The sequence below is a fragment of the Mauremys mutica genome, chromosome 11 (assembly GCF_020497125.1).
Source record: "Mauremys mutica isolate MM-2020 ecotype Southern chromosome 11, ASM2049712v1, whole genome shotgun sequence".
NCBI lineage: Eukaryota > Metazoa > Chordata > Testudines > Geoemydidae > Mauremys > Mauremys mutica.
In genome coordinates, this window is record NC_059082.1 from 1,974,001 (window position 1) to 1,991,936 (window position 17,936).

The 17,936-nt window shown below is 45.3% G+C and overlaps 1 protein-coding gene across 5 annotated transcripts in view; it reads right to left on the reverse strand.

Annotated features, from left to right (window-relative positions):
- The window catches only part of FRMD5 (FERM domain containing 5), a 283,379-nt gene that overhangs the window by 249,278 nt on the left and 16,165 nt on the right, over positions 1–17,936 (reverse strand). The window contains exon 1 of one of the 5 annotated variants that reach the window (XM_044980462.1): positions 15,026–15,117. The exons of the other annotated variants lie outside the window; for them this stretch is intronic. Coding sequence (XP_044836397.1) covers positions 15,026–15,082 — 57 coding nt within the window. The 5' untranslated portion in view covers positions 15,083–15,117. Of the gene's footprint in view, positions 1–15,025; positions 15,118–17,936 lie in introns of those variants that run through there. 5 annotated transcript variants of the gene reach the window in all.

Here is a 17,936-nt window from a genome sequence, read left to right on the forward strand (position 1 = left end):
CTTTTGGGTGTTTGCCAAAAAAAGGAGTAAACCAGGGTCTTGGTAGGGGAAAACCCCAAACCACTGTTTTAATGTTGGGCAGTGAAAGAGTTTAACACCTTGAATGCGTTTGGTCATTGAGATTGTATAGCAGGTACCAGAGGAGCTGCTAGATGGGATTCGGGGGCCAGAAGGTTCCATGCCAGGTGGGATGGAGATCGGGACAGGTCAGTGATGTCTGAGGAGGGAGGGAGTTAACAACCTTCCATGCCGAGTTCCAGCCTTGGGAGTCCTGTACGCTCCTCTCCCAAACCAAAGGCGGTTTATTAGCGCTCTAGGGTACTTGGCTTAAGGTATCGTTCCGGACAATGGGAGTCTCAGCCAGGTGTAAGGTCTATTAAAGATTCTCTGCCACCTGGTGGAAACCTCTCCAGAAAGCCCAGCCACATCAACTCAACACGTGAAGGAGATGAACACAGTAATTACCGCTGTGAAACCCTGCACCCATACCCGTTTTCCTACTTGGGGGCGGGGGGTGTTGGGAGCACTGACTTTTTTCTGCATTTGGTGTTTCTGCACCAAATCAGTAACTATTTCAGGAAAAACCCAATAGGGAGGTTTTAAATCGCACAGCAACTTGCACCAAGCAGCCCACTCATTAGTGTTGAAGTCCTGCTCCAGCCAGGTTGGTCAAACTAGATACTAACAAACTGAAAGAAAGGCTTCAAGCTTTGGCTTTGAAATAAATATAGACCATTACCACATACTTACAGCAGCTAGAAGCATAATTATTGTCATCATAACACTTTGCTCTCATGTTGATATCATCACTCTATATTTGTTATTAGCAAGCAATACAGAGATCCCTCTGCCTTTATTAAAATGACAATACTGTGTTTATAATCCCAAGCAACTGCACTAATTGCACAAAAACATCTAGGTCTCTCCCCTCACAACTCCTGGCCTGTCATTTAGTCCTCTCCATACTGCACTTCCGCTTTAAGAAGCGCAGCGTGTCTGGCAAGCACGGTGTCTTGCTGAATTCCCTTCTACTCGATTTGAATTTGGGAACCTGAACTGACAATTGAGAGTCTGCTAGTACACAACAAACCTGCTGATGCTGTGAGACGACAGTTAGTTGAAATCGGCAGATAAACTTCGGCAAACACCTTTAACCTATTTCCCAAAGTTCCAGGGGGAGATTTTCGTTAAACTCTCTACATAATTTTTTCTGCTCTTCAGCTTTCTTGTCAGTCTAATAATTCCCATCATTTTGATGATTACATCAAAAACTTATTCAGAGAACAATGGAAAAAGAGCTTAGCTATTTTTTTCCCTTTGCAAAGATTATGTAATCCACATGCTGTCATCCCTGCAGTGCTAAAACCAGCAAAGACGGGCAGGACAAAGTTCACTTGTTTTCCTTTGACAGATTGCTCCTGAAGGTTTTATAGTCAAAATGTGGCAATTAAATTTACTTTCTATTTTTTGGCCTTTATTTTAACTGGAGTTGTGTGAAATAATCTGCACCGGTGGCAAAACGAGCCCCCAAACAATCCCTTTTTTGTTAGATTAGGGCAGAATGGGAAGTGGTGGTATCTGGGCTTTGGTCTGGATTTTGGGGATGGGGGTAAGAGGAGAGGGAAGGAGTGAGAGCAGGAGGCTTTGCTATAGCAAAAGGCAAAACCCTGACCTGTGTCTAGCAGCAGCCTCTGGAAAGCACCGCGTGGTCCAGCCTTCTGCATGCCTGGCCAGAACATACACTCCTAAAAACGGCTCTGCGAGGCTCTTACCACCAGCTCATGGAGCAAACTGGGTACCGTTTCCATGGGAAACAGCAGCAAACAGATTTTCATGAAAAAGTGTCAAGTTTTAGTGCCTTCAAATCACTTCCGGCCAACAGGAAATACGTAGAGCCACTGCAGACCATGCAGGCGCAAGCAGGGGACAAGGCATTCACAGGGAAACCATGCCTAGGGATGCAGGGGGAGGGGACTCGGGTCCCCTGTGTTCTATCCCTGACACTGCCAGGGAGTCTCCGCGAGATCTTGAGTTGCTTCATTTAACTTTTCAGTGCTCCAGCTACCCCAGCTGTACAATGAGAAAAACACTTCCCTGCCTAATTAGTTTTTGTTAATCACTTTGGCTATGGCCACACTGCATCTGGGAGTCAGCCTCCCAGCTCAGGTCCACGGACTTACGTTAGCAGGGCTGACGCCAGTGTGCTGAACCTAGCTGTGTAGCCAGTGCTTAGACACTGCTGCTCGGGGTAGAGCTCTGGCACTAAAGCCCACCCCACTCCCCAAGGCTTCAGAGCCCAAGTCACAATGTCTACACAGCTATTTTCACCATGCTAGTAGCGTGAGCCCCACTAATATACATCTGTGGACCTGAGCTGGGAGGCTGGCTCCCAGATGCAGGGTAGACACACTCTTTGAAGAGCCTTCCTTTAATTTAACATCATCATTTAAAAAACAAACAGATCATTACACAATGATGGCCCTTAGCACTACTGCTTCGAATCAGATTACTGCAAAGGTTTGGACAGCTACTCTGGTGGAGTCCCATGGCAAACTCCTAGGAAGAAGTTGGAGTAAATTCAAGATAACTGGTTAAAGGCTGGGTCAATTAATTCGACCCCAAAAAATAAGTCTCTAAAAATGGTATTGTTGGGATGTGGGAAGGATCCATATTATTTTGTCCCACTGACCTCCTCAAATTTGTTCAGTTTACAGTGAACAGATTTTCTTTTCCTGAACTGCCAGCCTCACAAACTGTGCCTGGGATCTGGAAGTCATGCCCCCGGTCTCTCACTGGCTTCCTTATCACGGATAATGATCCCGCACTTGGAATTCAGTTAACAATACTATCGACGAAACTTGAGCCAGAAAAAATGCAGATCACAGCTGTGGTGGTATTGCCAGGCAAGCAGGAAAATAATATTAAGGGCATAATCCAAAACTCACTCAAGTCAATGAGACCTTTCTATAGATTTCAATGCACTTTGGATTAGACCTTAGAATTTATTTGGTCTCTAAAGTAAGAAGTTGCCAATTGTATATGGCAATTTTTCTGACCATAACCACACTTAAAAAAACCCCATGAATATGAGGAAAACTGCAGCTCTGTAAAACATGAATTATGATATGACAAGGCTACTGCAGTTACACTGGGCAAATAATCAGGCATTTGGGACTATTACAGAGACGTGTGGCCTGGAGGAATTACAGCCCAGCATTCCTGTGTCTGAAAGACACAAGGAAATCATAGACATAAACCTGACTGTAACTGTTAAAATATATTAGAGATTATCATTAAAAAAAGACACGGGATTGAAAATGCATCATAGTGCAAGACTGACACCTGTGATTTAGAAAAGGGAAATTGTGTCAAATAATATTGTTTTTATTTTAATACATTATCACATTAGTTACAATGGTGAAACAGTGGTAGACATAATTTATCTGCATTTCAGGCAAGCGTTGGATATTGTACAACATGACAACATTAATTTACGTAGTTGGAAGGCAAACTGGTATCGGGAATAACCACTGTAATGGATTAAACATTTGCTCAGGGTCAGGAATCATCCAGGATCGGGAAAATCTGATGCAGAGACAGAGAGGTACAGAAGAACTTAACAAGAAAGGAAAAGACTAATACCAATGAACCGTTGGGACAGCTGGCAACTAACACCAGAGGCCAAGGAAGAGGCTGGCACGGGAGGCGTTCTATAGATTTAGATTGCATGGTGTCTGACTGGAATACAGAACAAGAACTAGCTTTGGCAGCAGAAGTGAGCAGAGTGCAGTACACCCAGTCAGGAGGAAGAACACAAGACTTTGCTGACATGCCGGTGGTCCCCACCAGGGGTCGGAATCGCTCCAGGGCATCCGTGCTTCTGCCTTCCAGAGTGATCCCAGAGGATGGCCATGGGTGGCTGGTTGTTTGCCTACCTCAAGGACACACTCAGTGTGCCAGAAGGCTCAGTCTTGTTGGCACTTCTTGTCCACTTGGCCTCTGGGGCCGTTAGAAGGGCTAGCAAGGATACATGGGCTGTAGCACCTCCCTTTATGCGGACAGATACAGAGCTGGATGTTAACCTCTCCTGATCACGCTGACGCAACTAAGTTTATAACTTCAAACTGGGGCTTGGTGAGAGTTAGCTGGAGAGAACGCTGGCAGGGGAGGAGAAGTAACCCAAAGAGATGCTTGAGCTTGGGTCAGCTCCCTTTTGGGGAGGGATTGCACCTGCCATTCACGGCACATATTAGACCCTAAGCTGTTCCTGGATGAGCTGGCAGCAGCTTCCACAGGACTGCTTCCCCCACCTCCACCCCACCCCGTGCTTGGGGAGAAGGCTGTGAGCCAGGCGCGTGTGTCCTTGCCCCCTGGGTTAATGCAATACTATCAAACTGGGACTACACCGTGAGACCATTCCAAACCTCAAGCGAGTACGGAGGAAGCCCTCTGACTAAACCATGCTTCATGCTGGGGGTACATCACAGTGGGGTGGCACCATCTGCAATCGGCATTGGCTGGTTTCCTGTGCAGCTTTCAGGGTTTGTCTTGAGCTATACAGTCCTAAATGGTTTGGGACCTGGCTACCTGGGAGACTGCCTCTCCTGCATGCCGCTGAGATTAGCTGAGGCAACAATTCTCTAGCCCAGAGGTTCCCAAACCTTTTTCCCAGAGACCCCTTTGACATCTTACCAAGTGTTCTAGACCCATTTCATTTCTGGTACTACTGGGACACACCCGGGTGCCAGCATGCGACTCAGCAGCTCTTACACTGTGCTCAGATGCTAACAGACTATGCCCAGGGGTCCCTCAACAGGAGGGTACATTCTGATGAAGTGAAACTGAGGCCACTGGAACGCTGATACATTTGGTTCTTTGTACACGTAATTCAGAATGGGCCAAGGCCAAGAGCAGAGATTTGCATTACTGCCTTCCTACCCACTCCTCCCCCCACGCAGATCTGCTCTTACACCCAGTTCACTCAGGAGACTTGCCTTTTATAAGAGTGTAGGTCTACACCGCACATTCAGGTGTGGCTGTCCCATGCTTTAATCTAGCTAGCACAGGTAACAGTAGTAGTGTGGTCATGGCACCTGGGCTAGCCACGCATCTACCAGCCCATCAGAGCGCCTGGGTACCCACGCAGGTTGCCAGCCCACACCGGGATCCACACCACATGCACTTTGCTGGTATTGTTTTGCTAAATTAAAGCTAGCACAGGAATGCCTACTCACAACACAATTATACCTTAATGTGTAGAGTAGACGAAGCTCTACTAGCAATGCAGAATTGATTAGGCCATTTGAAAATCTTTTTAGAAAGCCAAACACCTTGTTTGCAGCTCTTAACAGCAAAAGGTAATTTACCTTAAGAGCTCTTATGATATGAATACAGAATGTGCAATTACAGCCTGGAAATCGTGCACTATTTTTAGCATAGGAGTGTAAAAAGTGGTAGATAGACAAGAGTTAGCCCTCAAACAACAACACAGCTAACTTATTTTCTAACTGAAAAAAAATCAGTTTTAGTAAGTTCTGTACCCTTCAGAGAAGCTCGCGTATGCAAACACACACCAGCAACAGGGAGCCTAATACCAGGTAAATTACTATGGGTTAAACGATCCTCTGCCCCCAACACGAATGCACAGGCTGCAATTCCAAGGGGGAGAATTCCAAGGGGGCTGCGCAAGGGGGAGAAGACCCCTTACTCTCTTCCCCACACACCTCAGACACATTAGGAGCCACAGAGTGACCAGGAGCAGAATTTGGTCCTCACACACACTCTTTTCAATGGGGCTATTTGTAAAACAAGATGCTACTCAAAGTGAGCCACAGAATAGGAAGCTATTCAGATAATTTGCATTAGAAGAGAACGCATTAAGCGTTGTGGAACCCCCAACTTACTTCTCTGCACACTGGCTATCTGAGCATATCAGGCAGCACCCACAACATGCGAAGCCCTCTCCAAACAAATAGTGCGACACAAACCATGCTCCTAAGAGCTTCAATTGATAGAGACAAGGAAACATCCGGAAAGCCCTGAAGGGCAAAACGGGTGTATTTGCAATGGTGCTAGCTCTGAACGATTGTAACATGACTGAAAGACTCCATTAATAAAGGCCACGACATGGCGACCTACTATGGCCTCAGATGTGCTCACTTGCATTTTAATGGGGCTTTTCTATTATGTTAAGCTAACTCAACTAAATTACACCCTAGCAACACACCCTTTTTGCCCCTGAAGGGGCGCACACACACACGCACACTTCTATCCAGGCCATTATTAGCTGGCTAATTTCTTGTGGGCATCATGGCAGAAGTGGGTACCAAGGTGGGAGACGTAGGAGGAGTGGACACCCTCCTCCTGAACTAGTTTAATGAATGTGGTCCAGGCATACGCGGGCTGAAGAAGAAAACACAAGATGGTTACAGAGAAGCAGACAGATGTGGGGGGCGGGGAGAGATGGAGATGGGAAGTGGATGTCAAAGTAGGTTAGATATATCCATACATGATGATTTAGTGCAGGAGCCATTGGCCTTCAATAACAAAAGTTTTTTATTTTATTTTATATGAAAAGCCAAATATTAAGTGAGCACATAAATGACCCTGGCCATCTGAATGTAACAGATAAGCCACTAACATGTTCAGTCCAGCTTCTTTCGCTAGCCACTTAAACAATCTCCACAGGTGAATTTCCAAAGAGTCACCACTAGATGGGACCCTAGAAACCTTGTGCAAGCATTTGTTCCTCTGTCCCTTTAAGCTAATTGCACACATGCTGCCTTTGAAGTCATGGTTCCTCTTGCAACGTACCATAAAGCACAGGCTATTCCATCCCAATGCATCCAAATGGGACTCTCTCTCCTGTTGCTTAGAAGGCATTTTCCAAACCCCAGGAGGAACATTCCGATGCAGAACACAGAACTTAACGTTTGCTTTCAGCTGAGCAGCAAAGAAAAGAAAGAAAGAAAAAAGAAAACCACACACCAATATGCTACTTTACTTAACTCACAGCGCAAGTGGCACGACTTTATGTTTATGTTTTATAAATAAACTTTATTTATGGTTTTTTTATGACAATGTGTCCAATCCAGATGGGTTTTGGTAACTTCTGAGCAACCCAAATGCCTCTCAGCAGCGCTAAAAAATATGCAGCCTTTTAAAATCATAACCTTCTTATCTGACAGTGTATGCAGAATTGAGAATTGGTGCTTAGATACCTCAGGGACAAATACCTAGGAATACACTTGGGCAAATTTTTCATCCATGTAGAACAAAAGCACTGGGAGCTTACTTATAAACATGGTAATCGACCACGCTACCTTGAGTCACTGACGAAAAAAGTACAAAACCATCTCTCTCTCCTCAGGCTGCTTCACTGCCCTGGGGGTGACAGAGGAAACTAAGAGAGAGGGGAGGCTGGCATACATATTGGTATGACGAGAGAGCAGCAGTCCCATAGCTGCAAAACTAATGCACGAAAACTGTCGTACAACTAATGCTGAGAAAGGAAGCACAAGTGCCCTGTGGCCCAGTCCTATGTACAGAAATCACCTTTTCAAGGTTACTAGCCCAACCCACCCTTGTGCTCCTTAGGACCACACTAACTTAATGGTTTCTTTTTTAAAAACGGTTTTAAAAATACACACCCAATACAATTTCACCTGAAGACATAGGCAGCCAATGGCGTTCAACGAAATTTTTCCCCGAAAGCCTGCTTAAATGAGAGGCAGTGATGACAGTCATGAGAGAACTGCCAGACAACAGTAGTTCATGTAGTATGCACTTAAAATGTGTATAGATTACACTACCTTAGGATATGTCTACACTACCCGCCGGATCAGCAGGCAGCGATCGATCCAGCGGGGGTCGATTTATCGTGTCTAGTCTAGACATGATAAATTGTCCCGAGTGCTCTCCCGTCGACTCCTGTACTCCAGCGCCGTGAGAGGCGCAGGCGGAGTCGACTCACCGCGGTGAAGACACCACGGTAAGTCGATCTAAGTATGTCGACTTCAGCTACGTTATTCACATAGCTGAAGTTGTGTAACTTAGATCGATTCCCCCCCCCCCCAGTGTAGACCAGGGCTTAGTCTGAGTGAACCTGTCGTTAACCTCGCATAAAACCTTTCCTTCCCCCACCCTCTGCATTTTACTCTGTACTAGCTCTGACCCATGCTTTGTACTCCAAGACCACGGAATTATACCGTGGAACCACCCTTCCATCTAACGAAAGCTCTGAACACATGGACCAGACGGAATGTAATGGTGACAGAAGGATCAATTGTATTCATAGACGTCTCTCTTTGGCTTTGTAAACACTGGCACTTTCATCGCTAAAACTTTTGTCACTCAAAGGTGTGAAAAACACACACCCCGAACAACAAATGACTTAGCAATGAAAAGCGCCAGTGTCAACAGCGCTTCGTCGGTGGGAGCCGCGCTCCCGTCGACGAAGCTACCGCCCCTCATTGGGGGTGGTTTTATTTTGGCGATGGGAGAGCTCGCTCCCGTCGACAAAGAGTGGCTACACTGCAAAGCCGCACCGTTGTAAGGGTGGCAGTGTAGATGTAGCTTTAGGTCCTGTAGTTACTGAGAATACGATGATTTTGTTTTTCTATTGACACTTAAGAAGAGACTGTAACAAACACATTGGCAGCAGTGAGCTATAATATTCATACTCTCCATGGGATTTCTTATGGCCCTCTTGTGTGTCAAGTTTTATACTGACAGCTTACTCTCCCTGGAGGATAATGCTATCAAATGGTGACGTACTTTCTCTGAAAAACAAGTAAGGAAGAACGTTTGTACAGTTACTTCAGCAGCCCCGCTCTGCTACCAGAACGCCAAGATCAGCAGCACACCGTACAGTATATACAGTACCACAGGTTTGCCTCGAAAAGCTGAAATAGGCTTGTCCTAGGTCTTGAACAATCTTATTTTCAGACAAGTTGCTAGAGTCATCTAGAACAACTGGGGTCAAACCCTGGCCAATGCAGGGAAAACAACAAAACTAACCCCCTGAATGGGCTCCCATGTACCCAACAAGCAGAAAGCATGTGTGCTAGATTATGGTTACACACTCCCATCATGCACGGGGCCCCTGTACTCATCTCTACACTCAGGTTCTTGCTAGGAAGAGAGGGTACACCAAAGGACCACTGCCAGGACAGGGACTGCATGAGTAAAGTATGTCCTTAACTCTAGGGCACACCCCCATCCGGACACGGGGTTGCAGGAGCCTTTGCCTTGTTCACCACCTCTGGTGGCCACTTTCTCAACCATGATGGCCAGTCCCAGCCGATCTCCTCTCCAGATTCTCACTGGGTCTGTCTCCAGTGGTTTAGCCCTCTGGCCAAGTCACATAAGAGTTCTGTACCCTTCTAAGACAAAAGGTCTGTCGCCCCTCCTGGGTCTCAGCCTCAAATCTTCAACTCAAGAGAGTTAAGTCCCAAACAGACTGCGAAGAGCTACAAAAGGATCTCTCAGAATTGGGTGACTGGGCAACAGAATGGCAGATGAAATTCAGTGTTGATAAATGCAAAGTAATGCCCTTTGGAAAACATAATCCCACCTATACATACTAAATGATGGGGTCTAAATTAGCTGTTACCACTCAAAAAAGAGATCTTAGAGTCACTGTGGATAGTTCTCTGAAAACATCCACTCAATGTGCAGCAGCAGTCAAAAATGTGAACAGAATGCTGGGAATCTAAGAAAAGGAGAGATAATAAGGCAGAAAATACACAAATCCATGGTACACCCACATCTTGAATATTGCGTGTAGATGTGGTCGCCCCATCTCAAAAAGATATATTGGAATTGGAAAAGGTTCAGAAAAGGACAACAAAAATGATTAGGGGTATGGAATGGCTGCCGTATGAGGAGAGATTAATAAGACTGGAAAAGAGACGACTAGGGGGACATAGGATAGAGGTCTATAAAATCAGGACTGGTGTGGAGAAAGCAAATAAGGAAGTGTTATTTACTCCTCATAACACAAGAACCAGGGGCCACCAAATGAAATTAATAGGCAGTAGGTTTAAAAGAAACAAAAGGAAGTATTTTTTCACACAGCGCACAGTCAACCTGTGGAACTCCTTGCCAGAGGATGTTGTGAAGGCCAAGACTATAACAGGGTTCAAAAAAGAACTAGATAAATTCATGGAGGATAGATCCATCAATGGCTAATAGCCAGGATGGGCAGGGATGGTGTCCCTAGCCTCTGTTTGCCAGAAGCTGGGAACGGGCGACAGGGGATGGATCACTTGATGGTTACCTGTTCTGTTCATTCCCTCTGGGGCACCTGCATTGGCCGCTGTCAGAAGACAGGACACTGGGCTAGATGGACCTTTGGTCTGACCCAGTACGGCCGTTCTTATGTTCTTCCCCAGTCATCTACGTACTCACACCCACCCGCCCCGGCTTTTCCCCAAGTACCACTAACACTGGCCATCCGCTGGCCTCCTCTCCCCTTCCTTGGTCCTTACAGACCCCAGCTTGGAGCCCCTCCCCAGTCCAGGGCCACACCACAGGGGTTAACCCTGCTCCGGTAGCTCTGCCTCCTGGCCACAGCCAGTTCAAAACTACTGGGCCTTCCTCCAGGCCCTGCCAGGGGAGAGGGACCTCTGCCTCGCTCCTCTCTCCTGGGTCTCTCCTCTCTACTGAATTGGCTGCTCTGGTTACGTAGTGCTCTCCCTGCTTCACCATCACAAGCCCCATTACTCTACATTAGTTGGGGACACTAATTAGCTCTTGTGTCGGCAGCTCAGCAGTGCGGCTGAGGAATAGCTACTAAGTCATGGGCAAGACAGAGCCCAGCTTGCCTCAAACGCCAGCCAGCCGCTAATAGCCCTGCCTATGTGACTCATGCAGAGAGGCCTCTGAGATCTGGAGTCAGGACGGAGGAACATCCCCTGCCACGTGATGCAACACCTCTACAGCATGCCTACCATCTTTCTGGGATCGGGACGTATGTGTGGCCAATGAGGATTGGGTCCTGTACCAGCCATTACAATTAATGGTGACAGAACATTAAGAACTGAAGCATACAGCCACCAGGATTTAAACTTTCCAAATGCTATCAGTGCAGACAGTGATAGCACTGGTAAAATTATGCGAAGTTAAACTGTAATAAAATAGCATTTAAAATAACGTACACAATGGATGCCCAGAAATGCAGGATATTCTCAATTTGTACGGCAGCTTTACTAGCAGCTACATACCCAGTAATAACCTTCTGACCTTTGCCTCTGAGCTTAAAAGTAATATTGCTTTTGCTGGCAATGGGATATGCCAGGACATTCAGAATCTCAGCACTTAGTTGCTAATAGTACAGGATGTATATCCTTTACGCATACCTGGCAGCAACAACAGAAAAACTGAATACAAAATATCTTAAACACTACAGATCCAGTTCTGTTCTCAGAAACACGAGTGCAAGTCACATGCAGTGTCTGAGTGTACAACTGACCCTTCTGACTATCACTGAACGGTCTGAAGGGAATCCAAGGTAATATGTGTTTTACTGGTATTAATGTGATGCTCAAACAGAATCTGGAAAAAAGAGACGATACCATTAAAAAAGGCCATGCAGAAAAGCAGACAGAAATATTGATCACTGCTTGCATTTCCTAATGAAAAAACACTCAAAACAGAGAAAAAAGCCATTTCAATGAGGCAGACCTAAAACATACACAAAAAAGACCAATATTAACCTCCAAGTGGCCATATTTCAAAACAGGATCCACAGGCAACTACAGAAAATTCAACACTGAACTGTATAGGTAGCAGCGACACACAATCCTGCCCAGGGCCTCAATGCCTGCAGCCAGCCAGTTAAAAGGGATGTCTGACCATGATACAAAATATGCATTCAATTAGCCTCTCTCTGAGAAACAGCCCCACACCATTGCACATGTATTGCTAATTTACATGACAGAAGGATTTTTGATTAAGTGCATATCCCGTATAATATTTAAGTTGATTTCAAGCTGAGTTTCAAATTGGATGCAGAAAGTGGGAAATCAGCAACAATTCATAAAAATTCTTTGTGTTACTAACTTTTTAGTAAAGAAACAGAATTGTTGATGATTCAAGTTATTTTCTTACAAAACTTACAAAAAAAGAAAATGACCAATAGAGAGAAGATGATTTAGCCATTAGGCTGCTGGCTTGTGGCTCAGGAGACCCATGTGCCTCTGTTCCTCATCTGTACAACTGGAACAATATCTTGTTGGGATGACAGGAGAATAAATATATTTAAAGATGTTAGGTGCTTAGGTACTATGGTAGAGGAGGCCAGATAAGTACCTTACCTACACAGACAGACAGTTAGGAAATATCACAGTGTTGTGGCAAGATGGGTTTAGTGTTGCAACCTAGTTATTCCAATAGTAATAGCAATTTTTTAAAAATTCTTAATTCGCTTGTTACTCGAATAGAGGCAGCACACTATATATTGTCTCACTTCGCTTAGATATTTTATTGTGGTCGCCGCATTTCCATAGATGGTCTTTCGTTTAGAAACCATATAGTGACATTCACCCTGTGCAGAGCACCATCAAGGCCCATAAATCTTAACTTAACTTCCACTTAAGTCTTCAAAATAGAGCTTAAGTGGGACTTGAATGGTGAATAAATCTTAGGCATGTCCTCTATCCAGGAGATGAATTGCATCCATAGTGATGAATACATTGCTAGCTGCAGTCACAAGATGCTGAACAGTCTCAGTCTCTGTCTCATTTCAGCAGATAAGAACACCTTCCTAATGCCACCACAGTGCCTGGAATTTGGGGGATGGATGCCCATTAAATAAATTATAATTTTCTAGTACTAGATCGAAGTTCCTTATTTAAAGAGTGCTTTTTAAAAACCAAGCCATGCCAGGATAATAGTTTCAAGTAACATCTAATCCAGCTGAAGAGCAAAGATCGTCTCGTTCATGATTTAATTCTCCTGGCATTGATGAAAGGGATGCTTTCATGAGGTCACTTATTTGCTGTAAGTGATGAGCTACCAAACCCACACCACAACCTTGAGGGACAAAAAGGACTCAATTCACCACAACAAGTGCTTAACTTTAAACACATCATTAAGAGTTCTGCTAAATCGGGACCAGCACCAGCGCCACAACCAAACACCTCATGGTACCAGAGTTGGGTCCTGATTTTGAAGAAACTTCTCTCCTTTAGTAGAAATACTTTGCACAGTCACATTGGAGGTGCCAAACGTGATTTATGCCTCTCCCTACCTCTACTAGGGAAAAGTGTATTAAAGCTACTTCGTAGATTAGTGAAATGAGATACCCAGAGCTGAGAAGTGATCCTCTGAACCTTGGGGTCCCAGGCTCCTATCCTAACCACTAGGCACAGCCATCTATCCAGGGTGCGATTTTCAGAGGCACAAATGGCAGGTGGGCATTTAACTGGCATTTGTACCTCTGAAGACCTTCCCCCTCTCTGCCCCCCAGTTTTCTTGGCATGTAAGGAGCTGCAGTGACCGAACCATGCAATGGACAATATTGTTTCTCATCTGAAATTATTTTCTTAGCACCTGTTTTGTTCTTGGTATGAATTAAGCTGAAGTTATTCCCTGCCCCAGTAAAAGAAGTTCTGACTATTCTGTTGCATGACAATAAAGATCCTTAAGTTCCTTGATTCAACTATGTGGAATTGCTAAAATATGTACATTTTTTACCTTTACTCCCTGTTCTCTGAAATATCAGTCTTGTTAATCAGGCTTTAGTCTTATCCACTGGACAGAAAGAGGCATATCAAGGTCCAGCGCAGCATTTTCAAGAAGGTCCTCACTGTTCTAGAAATCACATTCAAGATTTTGTTATAGGTGATGCTACCCTGGACAATATCAAACCATGCACAGCACTGGATCTGAGAAGCCTTTCGGTACAGTATTATAGTCTCCATTCCTATCCAATCTTGGAGGAAGGAGCAGCAGCAAAGATTGCACAGTCACTGTGGCTAGCCAAAAGCCCAGGTTTGAATGAGTTTGCTTAACTCAGAGAGGTACATTTATTTCTATGTAAAGTATTTTGGTGTCATTCCCCGTCCTCCTCCCCAGTCACATGGAATTGGGGCTGATCCTGCTTTTCGTTACACGGGTGCATCCCTGACAAAACTCTCTGGGGTTGCACTGGAGTAACAGAGCAGGATTTGACCCCTGGTATGCAAAATTTGATAGGGAAAAAAAATTAAGATTCCATTCAATCAACTCCAAGAGCCAGACATGCATCCTAACCAGCAAGCGATTCCTTCATTTTACTCTTTTTGATAAAAGAAACTTTTTTTAACCATAAACAGGTAAGATCCAATTCTGCCCTGACTTATACCTCCTGCAGTTAATTTCAGAAATAGGATTTCAAAGATTCTTGTTTTTCTTTACAGCTGTAGATCCAGCTGCTTCTTTTTAATTCAGACTGGCTGGGCATGAAGAAGGGATTTGATGCTGGGTTTTAGCCTTTAAATGTTCATCTTGCACCCTCCCCGGTAACTGTTGCACTAGGTGTTTTATCTGTTGTGTTAGGCACCCAGAAGACCTTGGGCATCAGGCACCTGATAAACAAATATTTGTTATTAAGTACGGGCAGGAACCTTTTCCTGAATACTGGTATCCACAATCAGTAGAAAACAGGACGGAAAAGCACAAGACAGCAGGATTTTGAGTATCTATAACGGCCACTGTCACATGATGATGGGCATTTTAATTCTGCCGCATTCCCCAAAGTCTGCTCCTGCCACCTCCTCTCCTGTGCACCCCTATCATTCTGCCTGGGATCCTCCCCTTCCCCCACATCCTGCTCCTGCTCCCTCCGGCCTCCCTATTCCTGCCCCAGGAGGCTGCAGCTATCAGTGTGAATATTCAGTTCTGGACACAACTGAAAACCGCTATTTGGTATTTCTACAAATACCACATCAGAGGATTCCCCACATCCCTACGTGACTCCTGACAGCTTCGGATGAAGCTATGTCTGAAATAAAACGGGGAGGTTAAGGTGCCTCATAGTTACTTCTTTCACTGGTGGAAAGTGAAGCTCCTGACTGGAAGTTTTAGCACAATGTCCCATGAAGTGAGCAGCGCCACAGCTTCGATGGAGGGCATCTCCTAGGCAATGGCAGCATTCATCAGACATTGGCAGTTGTATCCTCTGTTCCCATGGCAATCACAGGCCCAGCCAGCTGCTTTAGAAGGTTGACTTTTTTTTCCTTGGAGATCCAAGGAACAAAACAAAGCAAAACAATTAAGCCCTGTCTATAGGGGTCAACATACAGTCATTCCTTTCAGACAGATTTACTAGTTTCCAAGTTCCATTTCAAAGCCAACCTGAACCCATTATTTGCTACTTTTTACTTTTATCCCTATCTCGTGGAGGTTTTATACAACACAAAAACAGCAGCCCAGTTTAATTTACCTCCTAGTCATGGCATTTCACTAACAGGTGTTATGTCAACCACCACTTTCAAAGGTTAACTCTGCTAAGCCGTCCGTATTTGTGTCTGGGCCCAAGGCTATGCCTAGCAAAGGACACAACCACTTTCCAGGAGTAAAGAACAACGATCAACAGGCAAGAGGAGAACCAAGAGAAAGGAGATCCTGTGACAATGACATGCTTAAAAAACCCAGAACTTCCATTCAAGAGGCAAGACAGCCAGGGGTCTTTGCTCAGTGCAGAGGAGAGGACACCAAACATTGGTTCCAAGAACATCAGTGGCTTTGCAGTCTGGCCAGCTTTCTAGTAACTGCACTCACGGGTTGGAAACAAACAGCCAGCGTTCTTATCCTATGGTGCAGCATCTGTATAAATTCAAGAGGGCATACACACATTTTGATTTATCAGGAGTTTTAATTAACCAGAGTTAATGTGAGCAGGGGCGGCTCTAGGTTTTTGGCCGCCCCAAGCAGTCATGCCCGGGAGGCGCCCCCGAGCCGCGGGAGCCGCGGACCTCCCGCGGGCATGACTGCAGAGGGTCCACTGGTCGCGCGGCTCGGCTGGACCTCCCGCAGCTGCGGGCGGTTCACAGGTCCGGCGGCTCCGGTTGAGCTGCCGCAGTCATGCCTGCGGGAGGTCCAGCCGAGCCGCGGGACCAGCGAACCGTCCGCAGTCATGCCTGCGGGAGGTCCACTGGAGCCGCCGGCCGAGCGTCCCCTCCGCAGTCATGCCTGCGGCAGGTCCGCTGCTCCCGGGGCTCCGGTGGACCTCCCGCAGGCATGACTGCGGCAGGTCCGCCGGCCCAGCCTGCCGCCCCCCCGGGAAAGGGCCGCCCCAGGCGGGTGCTTGCCCCGCTGGGCTCTGGAGCCGGCCCTGAATGTGAGCTGTAACAGAAATAAAGTCCTAGGAAAAGATGATGAACTAGCAATAAAGAATTGTTTAAAAAAGCCCATTATACTCCAAGAATATAAAATAATAATTCTTCCTACCTTGAAATGCCGTGAGTGTGCAAGGTTTAATTGAGATGCTTAATGCTATCAGTTACTAATGCACTGTAATGGGGAAATCCTCTTCTACTTCCTCTTTATTCAATGATACAATAATTATCGTTGGGTTGCACTGTTGCCATGATAAGAATTCCAGCAAGCTTCCAAAGGGAAAACCCTTCTCCTTGGCCTCCTTGAAAGGTCTTTCGCTTCATTCTGTGTTGGCCTTGGTAATGACATCATGCCTCAGTGGTGATCTCGTAACTTGCAGGCTCACCGAGGCAGTCATGGGAAGTAGCTGGTTATTATGAAGGATCTGGTCATAAATCCATGGTTAAGGTGGAAGTGAGCTTTGCACTTCAAGCAGAGATTAAACCTCTCTTTTATGCGTCAAGAACAGACTGTATTTTCCTCAAATTTACAGCATTTACTCCAAGTACAGAAAGTACTTCTGAGAACTTCCAAGTAAACTTGTTAGCTACAAGAGCCGCTCTTGCAGCTACACTGCCAGACAATTTGACTGAAGACTCCAGTTCTAGACTCAACACTGTTTACTACTGAACATGTCTACATGTCAAAGGGGAAATGTGCGACACTCTCTGCTGATGCACACAAAATATTACACACCTCAAAGGGCACCTGTGAGCCTCTCAGCTGAAGCGATTTACCCTCCTCTGTAGTCCCACATTTCAAAAGTAACAAAACCAAATTTCCCTAATGCAAGTGAATTAATATCTAACTATCTACAATTACAACCGTCCCCACCAAGCCCTGAAAGGCAAGTCTCTATCCATACAGCCCCCATCCCCAGTGTACCTGACAATCTTTAACATAGTTATCCTCATAAAACCCCTGTGAGGTAGGGATGGGCCATTATGCCCATTTGAGAAGCTAAGTGACTTGCCCAAGGTCACAGAGGAAGTCTATGGCACAGCAAGGAATTGAACCCAGATCTCTCATGTCCTAGGCTAGTGCCCTACCCACCAGACCATCCTACAAGGTTTATCTTTATTGGCGACCAAGGAGGCAGGGTTCTAAAATGATTCATCAATACCCAGTGATCTGATATCACTATTAGCCATGGAACAAAACTGTATCCCTTCTGGAAAAGTCCTGTAGAATTGACTCCAGAATTATACACTTTCTATAGAATTTTCAGCCAATCAATAGCATATTAAAATGATTCTAGATATAATTCCCTATTAAAATTCATGTATTATCCCCACTACGGAATTTTTATAGGGGTTTTACTGAGTAAGATCTACAGAATGCGATTTAGTTTTTACAAAATCCTGTTAGTTTCATCCTTATTTAATTCTATGAGGCTTTTCCATAAGGGTAATACTGCAAATACCGGACACCTATATGCTCAACTTGAAACATCTAGTAATGGTGGGAAGGGAAATGGATCATCATCATTCACCACATAGGAATGAATTTTTAATGAGGTAGGCCTCGCTTATTTCTAATTTTGCTCTAGCACCTTATTTATAGCTAAAACTAAA